General features: G+C 38.7%; 1 protein-coding gene across 1 annotated transcript in view; it reads right to left on the bottom strand.

Moving 5' to 3' along the window:
- The window catches only part of CDKL5 (cyclin dependent kinase like 5), a 1,714,404-nt gene that overhangs the window by 1,045,927 nt on the left and 656,356 nt on the right, over nucleotides 1–12,121 (bottom strand). The window contains exon 6 of the mRNA XM_044073061.1: nucleotides 11,200–11,357. Within this exon, the coding sequence (XP_043928996.1) occupies nucleotides 11,200–11,357 (158 nt within the window). The remainder of the gene's footprint in view (nucleotides 1–11,199; nucleotides 11,358–12,121) is intronic.

Here is a 12,121-nt window from a genome sequence, read left to right as displayed (position 1 = left end):
TAGGTTGGTAAAGGGTTTTATGGGCAATGGTCAGTTGGTGGAATTTAAGCCGATTTTGTAAATCAAGACATCCTAGCTGCTTTAGATTAAAACAGTGGTGGGTTCTGAAAGGGTTACCTGTAGCAAATCTGGCTATGTTATTGTGGGAGTTTTCCATTTTATTAAGGTTGTTTTTAGAGAGATTAGTATACATGGGTGAGGCATAGAGGAGAGAAGAAATTAGATGGGTGTGAGCAATAGTTATTCTAGCTGCAGGACAGAGGAAGGGTTTGATCCTGTAGAGAGAGCCTAGTTTTCTATTAACAGATTTTAGAGTATTGTTAATATGGGTGTCAAAGTTAAGGTGATCTATGGTGATACCTAGTAGTTTGGTAGTTGGATCTGGGGATATGAGAGTACCATTATTGGATGTGAGTACCATTATTGGATGTTACTGTGAAGTCTATTGGGGGGGACTTACAAGTAGGAGTAAAAAGGAGGTGTTTAGCTTTTTGGGGGTACAAAAGGAGACAGCGCTGTGTAAACCATTGTTCAACTGTGTTAAACAAATTTTGGGTAAGGGAGTGAAGTTCAGATATAGATGTGGCTGAGCATGTAAGTGTGGAATCATCTGCATATTGTGTGCATGTAGCTTGGGGGATTGCTAGGTGAAGGTCATTGATAAATATAGAAAACAGAAGAAGTCCTAATAAGGACCCTTGAGGAACACCAATGTTAACGGGCAGATGGGTAGATAGAATGTTATGCCAAAGCACAGCCTGTTGTCTGTTATCCAAGTAGGACTGGAACCATTTTATAGCTAGTGCATCTAGTGACAGGCATTTGAGGATATTTATAAGTATCTGGTGATTTACCATATTGAATGCCTTAGACAGATCTATAAACAGTGCAGAGGAAAGCATACTGAAGTTACGTTTTTTGTTAATAGTCAGTAAAGGAAAGGAGGGCAGCAGTAGTGCTGTGGGAAGGTTTGAAACCATGTTGAGAGTTTCAAAGTAAGTTATTTTGGATTAGGTGGTCTAGCAATTGTCTGTGGATGCATTTTTCCATGATCTTTGCTAAGGGAGAAAGTAGGGCTATGGGATGGTAATTGGAGAGTTCAGTAGAGTTCCCACCCTTGTCAAGGGGGATAATATGGGATACTTTACAGATTTTAGGGATGTGTCCTTCACTGATGGTTCTATTGATGAAAAAGGGAAATGGGATAGGCGATGGATTTGGTTGCCTTTTATAGTTATTCAGCGGGTAGTTGGTCTGCTGAAGGAGTGCACGGTTTCAGTTTTTGGTTAAGGGTAAGAATATATGTTGTTGGGACTGGTTGGAAGAGAAATGGAGGGGATGGGTTAGAGTTGGATACAGTTAAGTCTGAGTAAATAACTGACTGGCAAGAGTTTGAATGGCCTCAGTGAAAAAGGTTTAAAGGCATTAGCAGTCTGCTTGGGATTCTCCTGGTCTGTGCCTTGTGTGTTTGGTGTGATAGATTGACCTGGGTGTAATAATTGATTAATACTCGCCCAGAACTTTTGTGGTTTATTATGGTGAGTCTACTGGAATTGTAGGTAGTAGTTTATTTTGTCAGACAGTATAACTTTTTTAGTTTAATTTCTCAGCTGTCTGAATTTTTGTTGGTCTACTGGGTTTTTAGTTAAACAAGATTTATTCCAGTATTTATTTCTGAGATGGATTTTTTTGCCTGGTTTCTTTTGAAAGCCATGGGGCAAGATTTAGTTCTTATTCTAATAGAGCGGGTTGGTGCAAGGTGGTCTAGTAATGCTAGGAAGTTAGAATTAAAGTAATTAACAGCTTCCTCCAGTCTGAGGTATTTTAAGGGAGACCAGTTACATGCTCTTAGTTCTCTCTGGAAGAGATCGGGGTTGAATTTTTCTTGGTTCTAATTGTCCTAGATATGGTTGGATTAGGTAGATTGGATTTAAGCCTGATGATGTAGGTTAGTGAGTGGTCACTTACATCATCAGGGAGGGTTCCAGCTTCATATGTCTGGGGATGATTATTTATGAGAATCCAATCTAAGGTACTTTCTTTCTTATTAGGCTCGTTTATCCTGGTAGGGGAGGTAACGGTTTGAGAAAAACCAAAAAGGTTAATATGGCTGGTAGGGTAATCAATGTTAAAATCACCTAGGATTATGATTTCTTGGGGTAAATTTTGGGATAACCAACAAAGGATATTTTCTATGGTGGCAATGTTATTACCAGGAGGAAGATAGATTCAGATAATATAGATGGATTTGAATGTGTTAAGTTGAAGCTTGGTAATAAGAATTTCAGCATTGGAGTCTTGAGGTGGTTTATAGTCGTAGGTTGTAATCTGTAACCCAAATTTAAATAGGATAGCTACACCACCACCCTTTTTGGTTGCATAGTCAAGTTGCAAAATATTTTAACCGGGTAGGATGACTTCATTGTCTTTAGTTACAGGTTTTAACCAAGTTTCTGTTAAACAAAGAATGTCAGAGGAGTAGACTTCCAAGAGAGCATGGAGTTGTGCAACTTTGTTATTAATGCTACGTATGCTGAGGTGAGCTAATAAGAGTGAGTTAGGTGGTCTGATAAGGGAATAGATAGTAGAGGGGTTGGGGTTGAAAAGTTGAGTGGTAGTAGCAGTCGTTGGGCCTGGGTGAATGTCTCCATCTTTTAAAGAGAACAATAGTGTATGAAGTCTAGGATTTGGAATTTACTATATAGAGGTAGAGATTTTCTGGGATTGGGAGAGTCATATCTAATGTGGGCTATCCTATGGTATTTTGCTAGTAGACAGCTGGGTGTAGATGTTATGTTAACATGGTTAGTGAAAATAGGTAGAGAAGTAGAGGTAGATAGCTTACTGAGGTAGAGAAGGTGTGGATATAATGGGTGCTCATAGGAGGTTAGCAGGTAAACTAAAGCTAGAGGTGGTAGAAGTGCAAGTATGAGTAACCTCTGTAAGAGGGCTGGGGGGGTAGCTTATACATCTGAAGGGTAAGATGTTGGGTTGCTGTTATAGGCTCGGAGATATACTAGGTGTGGAAAGGAATAGGTGGAGGGTGTGGTGGAAGAGATAGAAGTGGTAAGTGAAAGTAGGGAATTGGAGTTAAGTGGCCAAGGGTGAAGGGTTTGTGATTGGTGGAAGAGGAAATGGGTGTGGTTAGATGGTATAAGGGTACAACCCCTGGGGGGTGTGGGATTTGGGGGTAGGGTAGGGGAGCGGAGTGAGCCCGCAGGGCGAACGGAGTGGGTAGAGACAAGTGAAGGAGAAGCTAGAGAAGAAACTATCAGCAATGCTAGTAACTGAAGGAAAGTTAGGCAAGTCAGGAGTGGGAAAGATCAGAGATAAAACATAAGTCTATGAGAAAAAAAACAGGTGGGTGTAGACAGTTGAAGTAAAAGGTAAGTAAGAAACTAAGAGCAGGTCTAGGACTTAAGAGATGTAGTGTAATTACAGAAGAAATACAGAGGAATAAGCAGGAGATAAAGGATGGGATCTAGTACTGCAGATAAGTATGTAAGGGAGCTAGCTGATTTAGAACTAAGGAAGTAGTGATAGCTAGTAAAGGGGGTTATTATAAAGTAGAAGAGGTCTGTTGGATACAGGGTAGATAGGAGGGGTGGTAAAGGCTGCTGGCTGTTCAGGCTCGTAGCGTACTTTAGAACCTCTGAAGCAATAATATACGGTAGTCAGCTTTACAAGCAGGACATAGACAACCACATACTTTCTTGCTTCCTTGAGAGAGGATGCAGGGAAAATAAGGCTGTTAGATGAGACTGCAGGTATTTTGATAGGGTCCTTTGTCACCAGGTAGGTAGGTTCTTAGAGACCAACAGCGCAATGGGGAGCAGGGTACTTTACGGAGAAAGAGAGACAAACGTGGAGGAGAGAAAAAAAGAGTTCGCACATAGTAGGTAGTTATGACAATTAAACAAACAAAAAAGCTTTACATGAAGACACAATTAATAAAGTAGCTTATATTCATGCCCTTATTTTTGAAAGAAGCTATTGGAATCATTTTTAAGCTAGTAGTACTGTGACATTATAAAGTAGTCTAAACTATAATTTAGAGGAACTCAATCAGGTTTACTGAAATTGGGAGCAAGCAAAAACAAAAACATAAGCTTCTAATATCCAAATATAAACTATACCAGCAAAAATAAAAAATAACTGGAAAGCTACCTTAGAGAGAAATTACTGTACTATGCAGGGACAGTGAGTTTACAGTGTGGAATACAACACTGAAAAAAAAAGAAAAATGATACTATCACTTACTAGAGATGCTACACCTGGAGGGCTTTCAGCTGCAATTAGAGCAAATATGGCATCCAGGGTTTTTAAAACCTTTGGTGTGTTGTACCTGAGCAATCACTTGGTGGGTGGGGGAAGGGAAGGAAGCCTTCAATTGGAATTTAAAGTAGCAGGGGAGAATCCAAGGGACTCTGCTAAACCTAGATAATTATCAAGGACAGCCAAGGAAATAAGGTAAACATACAGGCACCCTTGTTCAAGGACGGAGGTTTCTCCAAGAAAAAACAATGTGTAGGAATACACCACAGGTGGAAGTTGTATGGTGCTTACTAGTCTGCAATGGCAGATTTTATTCTCTTTTATATTTGTATTCCCCTTTGCTCATTGTTTGCTGCACACAATGTAGCTTAAGATAAAAGCAGCTGGAGACTTTGCATCTCTGTCTGGTATTTAGTGAAGAACAAGTATTGAGGAGGAGGGACTGAAGGCTATGACTATTGAGAGGGGATAAATACCTTCACATATAACACATTATCAACAGTGAAACGGAATGAAAGGGGTGGGGTGGCCTAAGAGGAAGAAGGTTTGCAGCTATTGCCCCTGGGGTATGCACTCTAGCTGACTGTAACAGATTTTAACAAGGCATAACAGTAGTTACAAAAGCTGGCACCTACACTACGTAAGTGGCAACAAGGTTCCTGGAGTTAAACCAGGGGCTGCAGTCTATTTTTGGATGATTTCTGGTTAGAGTTTTCTTTGCTTTTAGCTGGAGTGAGAGGATTCCTTGCTCACACAAGTATGGGGGGGGGGGGCAAAGCGATCAGATCCTCAGTGGCTTAGAGATGCTACACCTGGAGGGCTTTCAGCTGCAAAGCTTTAGGTAATAAGGAAGATTGAGTGCTATAGTAATTAGTAGCTTATTTAGTGCTTACAAGTTCTGAACAAGTGCTGAGCATGAATAAGCAAATTTAAGTGCTAAAACTAAGAATCTGTATCTGCACTAGACGAGTTACAGGACAGAAACAAGTGCAAATTCAGGCTTTCAAATCAGGAAGTTGAGAGAGATGGAAGAGATTGCCCAAACAGCCAATAACTACAATTTCTGGGCCAGAACCACTCCTTATGTGGTAGACAGGTTACCTAGTGCTTACCACTCTCACTGATAAGCTAGAAGGCTTCCCTCCAACACAGAAAGGCTTGGGGGGCTCAGAAGCTTACATACAGTCCTGGATGCAGCAAAGCTGTATCTGGAACACTAGTTACAGAAAAGGTAGGAAACAGGCTTACAGTTTTTTTTTTTTTTTTTTTTTTTACATAAAAGTAGCAAAAACAGTAGTAAAAACAATTCACATGCAGTGCAAGCTAGCACACTTGAGTATGTAGCAATATTAGACCAAACACAGTTTAAAAAATGCAATTAAATTAAAAAGGACTAAAAGCAAGTGCAGAAAGAGTTTATTATGTAGAATGTACCTAACTCCAGTTTTTCCACATTACCTGTGACATGGAAACTAGCAAAAACTTTTATAAAGCTTATAAAAGCAAGACATGTTTACAGTTGCTAAGAAATTGAAAACAAATCAAGCTCCAGGTAGCAGCAGTCTTTCATATGGAGTATACAAATAATTTCCACTGTCAGTTATTAACTTTCACTGGAGTTAATGCTCACTGGTATTGTCAGGGTTATGTGCTGCCTCCCCCACCCTCACGAGAGCAATCTCTGTTTCTGCCACTCAAACTAGGCAGACACAGCTCTCAACATTCCATTTCCAAAATGAGGAACACTAGCCCTTATTATGTAGAACAAATGGGCAAAATGTGAAACACACCAAAGGCGTACTAACAACTTAAGCTAGGAAGGTATTAGGGTAGTTAAAATATGCGGGTTTTACTTATCAGAAAAGATTTTTTAATAAACTAGTATGTTTCAGTTCTATTTACCATGAACATCAGTTAAAAATTCCTAACACTGAATGTGTGACATGCACTGGAACATGAACATTTTAAGACCCCAAATCAGGTATGTTCATACTGAGGTACACTTGAGAGTTATGGGCAAAGATACACTGCTCCCTTCTAATTACAGACCAATCTCTCTACTTGAAGCAGATAGCACTGATACAGATTAAACTACCAATGCAACCATTGCATAAACAATGTTATTTCCTTGAAAAATACTAATGGGTAAAATAGTAAAACACCAAGTGCAATACTGATTAAATTACAAAACTGAATTCAGATGCATTTGCTTCGTTTTTATCCTGTCAGAGATGAAGCTCAGGGAAAAAAATAACAGCAAGTCAGAAAAAAGCCTGTCACAATATTTCCCACTCTGCTCTAGTCTGCTCTGATTACTTAACATGACATCATGTTGGGGGGGGGGGGGGGGACAAAAAAATAAGTTTCAGAATGTTAGCCTTAGCTCTCATTTGACAGTTTAAGTTATGAAATAAATAATTTTGCACACACATTTAACAGTTAACACTACAGTAAGTAACACTGCTACTGCAATGCATACAAAACAAAACCAGAAGACAGGTGAGAAATCAAGTATTTAGGCATCACATTAGCTCCTACCCCCAGGAAGACAAAGGAGATGAACATTCAATTAATTCACCAAAATACATGAACTCCTACAAAACTGGAAGACATGGAGCATTCCCTTTGAAATGAAACTCGTTTTAATTAAAATTATCCTACATACCAAGGTTCTCTATCTTATTCAGAGAATTCCTACAAGAATCCCTAAGGCATTGAGGAGATGGGCTAGAAAGTGGCTGAAATTATGGTCCCTTTCTCTGCCTAAAGGCCTATCAGAAATATACAAATCAATTACTGATTTGTTGCTGCAGAAAAATACCACAGTAAGCTCCCAACAAATGGCACCTCAAATATATAACTAGTTTTTATAAGATTATGTGCATATTTCTCAATTAGACTGATCCTTCTTACACATTAGCATCCATGATTTTACCACCAGGAGTACATTCCCATTTCAACCGGCAAGGCAAGCTATTCTATGGTACAAAATGCATTTTAACTTTTCAGTTTTACTCTGGTCCCATACCAAAGACACTACTTGAGCTTGTAGCAGATTACATCATTCCGCAGTTGCGAAATATTTATTATCAGCTTCATTCTGTGCTCTGATACAGTGTGGATTCCCAAATGATTGGGTCAGGCATCATATCCAGGAAAAGCAGAAGAAGAGATTTTCATAAATCACGCAGGTTTTGAGAATACATGTGAAACTTAACTTCTCTACAAGATGAAATTTACTTGGAAATATCTTGACTACACAGTTACTGTATAAATGATTTCCTGGTGGTGACCCCCACTGCTGGTGATGTCAACTGAGCTGTTATACTGCTATCTGGGAAAATATAATCTGGGAATACCCCTTAATACAACAATTCTGGATTAACTTCTGAGATAAGGCAGGGAAAATCTATTCTATTCTATTAATGAAGAGGGAAGAGAGATCTAGTCATTCATGGCATCACCCATGAATTTAAATCCCCTCATTCTATTCTTCACTCTACACTCTTTGCAGCTAAGAAGTCACTGGAAAACTAAACCACCACAGGCCGCTAAATGCTGGTAATTAATTGATACACATGAAGCAGAATTAAGTGTTGCCAGAAGAAAAATAAGGAATCCCTTCTACTCAGTAAATGTTCTCCATATATGGATATTCTTAAAAACCAGATCGTACGTTTATAAGGTTCATCATCAACCTTGCAGAACCTCATATAGCTAAAAGGAATCTGGAAATTCTCTATGTCTTTGCAGTGTCCATAGCAAATGCAGTATTCATTTGTTACCATTAACTGTGCCACTCTGCTTGTATTCCTTCTATTTTGTTTCTAGGTGATAATCAAGGCAAAAATAGCAGCGTTTCTTGAACGTCACAAAAGGAATGCAAAAAGCATTTCCCTAGATGAGCCTTCCAGCACATTGTATATAACTGATGTTGACCTTTCATAGGTTTACAGTTAAGTACTCAGTTGCTGCCCTTGAGGGCCATTGTAAGCCTAGAGAATTTCCTTTTTTGTGCTCAAGTTAACCTATTCTATTTGGTTATATATTGGCCTTACCCATCCCAAAAGTTGTTGTTGCGTCTTTCGGCTTTTCCCAGTTAGAGGTCGCCACAGCGGAACTCCGGTCCACTAATGACTGGCAGTAGATTTTGTACATGCCAAGTTGCCGGCCCTGACACACAACCTTCAACGAAGGTACGCCCATTCACGCATGTCTCCACACAGAAGACACTCTAGCTGAAAATCGAACAGGACAACATCTTACTGTGAGGCGACAACGCTACCGCAGCACCACCACCGCAGTCCTTACCCATCCCATAAGTGATAATTACATATTACCCCTATTAATAACTGGGATCATACCACAGCTAGTCTACCTGTATTCTTTCTATTTTTGTTTCTAGATGATGATAAAGGTAAATAATGCAGCGTTTCTTGAATGTCACAAAAAGAATGCAAAAAGCATTTTCCTTGATGAGTCTTCCAACATACTGTACATGATGCTAACCTTTCATAGGTTTATAGGCAAGTACTCAGCTAGCTGCCCTTGCAGGCCATTTTAAACCTAAACAATTTCCCTTTTTGTGCTCAAATTAATCTATTCCATTACGTTATAGACTGGCCTTACCCATCCCATAGTTGACAATTATATATTACTCTTAATAATAACTGGGATAATACCACGGCTAATTTGATGGGACCCACACATGGGATAAAGCATTTATGAACTGCCTTTGTCCATTAGTAGTACAAGGGGCAGTCTTGGGATAAATTTTCCGTTTCCCATCTATAGAGCCAATCTGTGCTAGAAAATGAAGGAGGATGAACTTTGTTTTGTGTGTATGTGGAGTCTGTTCCATAGCAGGGGTATCCCCTGGCAAATATACCTGTCCTTCCACTCCTTTCTGTTGATGTTGTGGAAGAGGTTTAGATCCCTATATCGAGAATTTCTGATGTAATCTGACTTGTTCATGTGCAGTAAATCCATCAGTGATGGGTCGGAGGATGGCTTGCACACCAGACACAGGTCACCTCTTGCAGTTTGTACAATACACAGTACAGTGACAGGGCTTTGAGTTGGTCCATATAAATATTATTCAGGCCATGTATCCTTTTAGTAAGGTACCCCTGTGGGTGTTCCAGATGTTGCATGTGTCTGGACAAATGCATACAAAAAGGGAGCATTACTATTAAATGACTGGCCTAATGAGAGCTGAGTAAATGGGGATCCCTAGATCTACACACAATCCCTTTGTTTATAAACAATTCCTCTCAATTTCTCTCTAGTTCACAAGGCACCATTCTGTAGAATTATTACCAATGTATCTTCTTTTTTGTATTATTAATATTATATAAACAGACCATGAGAAAGCATCAATTCAATATTTTCTCACTGCAATGTACTGAACTACAGTGGAGTCTATCAATGCTTCAACTTTTCTATACACACGTGCATGTAACACAGTGGAGACTTCAACTTTAGGTTGCCTAAACTCAGTAAATAAATAAATACATTAATGCAAATAAATCTTGATTTGATATTCCTCTCTCCCAAAAAGTGTAAACCTGCTGGAAATGCACATGAATGATAATTCAAAAAAATAAAGCATCTTATTAATTGTAGATGAAAACTCGCTAAAGTCATATAAATTGTAGACAAAAACCCGCTAAAATTACATTAGGTTCATATTTTTCATGCAGTCCGCATTCTTAAAAACACAATGTGAATTCTCAGCTGTGACTACACATCACACTTCTCAGCTCCCAAGCTGCATTCAGTGAGTATACCAGGATCGCTAAGTGGAACTAGCTAATGCACAGTCATATCTGAATAACTGAGCAACTAGAGTTTTGCGAATCACAACTGGAAATTTTAACTGATGTTAACCACAAAATAAGTTTAAAGCTCAGCAATGGTGTTTATGAAAGCAAATTATGTTACTGCTTCCTAGAAGACGACTTCTTGGGAAGTGATTAAAAGAAATGCAATCCTTCAGACAACAAACAGTACAAGACAAAATTATTGACCTGCAGTTTTGCTTCCATTTTTCCTTAATTCTGCTTTATAAAAAGGCTTTCAAATATTTCCAAATGTTGTCTCTGCCTGGCAGGGCTAAAACTGTAGCAGGTCAGGGCTACATAGAACAAATGTGATACCCAAAACTGCAAGTCAGAAAATTTTAGATAGAAAAGGACAATCCCGATTGATAATGGTGAATGCTGATACTTGCTACAATGCTATCTGCACCATTTTTGCAGACAGGTTTACCCCTTGGACCTTCAGCAATGCTATGCATATAATAAACTCTTGAGATGTTTGTACCATGCAGTAACGAGAGGTGAATACCACAATCTTAGATTTATTATAATAATCAGTCATATTCACAGTTTGCAGGCTGATGTCTGCATCACAATGCTGTACTCTGCACATTCTGGTGGATCCCACAAGTAAATATGACCATGACTCTGTGGTCAAGGTGTAAGTAAGGCTGCAGGACTATTATTCTCTGAATGCTTACTGAAACACTTGGGCTTTGTTCAGATGATGCAGAGACGGCCTACAGTGTGAATGAGCTGCAAATGCCAAAAACAACATTTTAAATTAAAAGAAAAACTATAATAAAATGTTAAAGTGTATATTTTTTAAAACACAGATGATGATGATCTGCAAAAGAAACATGCAGAATTGAACAGCAACTAAGAACTGAATCAACCACCTTCCTTCACACTTTTAGCAGGTGGCACTGAGACATACAATACAGAACCAGAACACAGCTACTTAGGAAAATGTGAGTGCATCATTAAGCCATACCAGTGCTACCTGTTAAGGCACTGCAAGGTCAAACAAAATAATTCATGTCACATTTAAATAGGTTTCTTGTGGATACCTTCACTTCACAAAAGTATGGTAATTTTTCTTTACCTGCTAGAGGAAGTATTATCACCATGATATGGTTTCCTCTTCGAAGAACGACAGGGTGATGATCCAGAACGCTCCATTAACCTCTGAGCCTGAAATGCCGGGTGGTTCAAGCATTGTTCTGTTAAGTATCGTTCAGATGGATTAAGTTTCAAAAGATTCTTGGGGGGAACAAAAAAAAAACTCAAGCTACATTAAGTTGCAGAATTATACACTAAACCTCTTTTACTGCAAAAATGTTTTTTTTTTTTTTTTAAATGCAAATGTATTAACTAATTATGCTCTAGACTTTTTATCACAGATTAATAAATAAGCTAATGAATGTTATAGCAAATATTTGAAATGGATTTTGATTTCTGAGTGGGCCTTATTTTACTGGCCCAACAACACTGTTTGGCACGGTCACCTGACAATTTTTAAAATTAGTTCCATAACTGAAGTACTAACCTTTGAGCAACTGACTAGACTACTGCCTTAAAACCAGGACAGAGAGTAAAAGTCTAACAGCAAAGTACAGGTGCATGAACAGCTTCACATAAAGCTGTAGGGTACTTTCACAGCAGTAAATCTTCAAGGAAAGTCTTTCAAATAGCCTTTCAAACAGCCAACATTAGCACTTCAGTTTATCCACCTTGTATGCACTTCTCCTAGCCACAGTTTTCATCAGTTGTGCTTTTTAAACCTATGAAGCAAATGGAACCTTGACCAGTGTTTGTGGCACTATAATATAAGCAACATCACTAGGAGCTTTCTTCTGTTTACCAAGTCGCCCTGGCTCTTGTGAGAAATATGCCTGAAGTAACCTTATCGTCCATTATATTCAAAGACTTAACTACTACAACTATTCAAAGAAAACAACAGTTTTACAGCGTCTATATCACATTATCAGAAGTTTACTTAATCGAATCAATAAAGGTCAAACTAC

This window comes from Protopterus annectens, chromosome 5.part1 (assembly GCF_019279795.1).
Source record: "Protopterus annectens isolate FY-2018-M chromosome 5.part1, PAN1.0, whole genome shotgun sequence".
In the NCBI taxonomy this organism is placed as follows: domain Eukaryota; kingdom Metazoa; phylum Chordata; order Ceratodontiformes; family Protopteridae; genus Protopterus; species Protopterus annectens.
The sequence above is the reverse complement of the archived record's forward strand: the minus strand, read 5'-3'. Positions and strand labels throughout refer to the sequence as shown.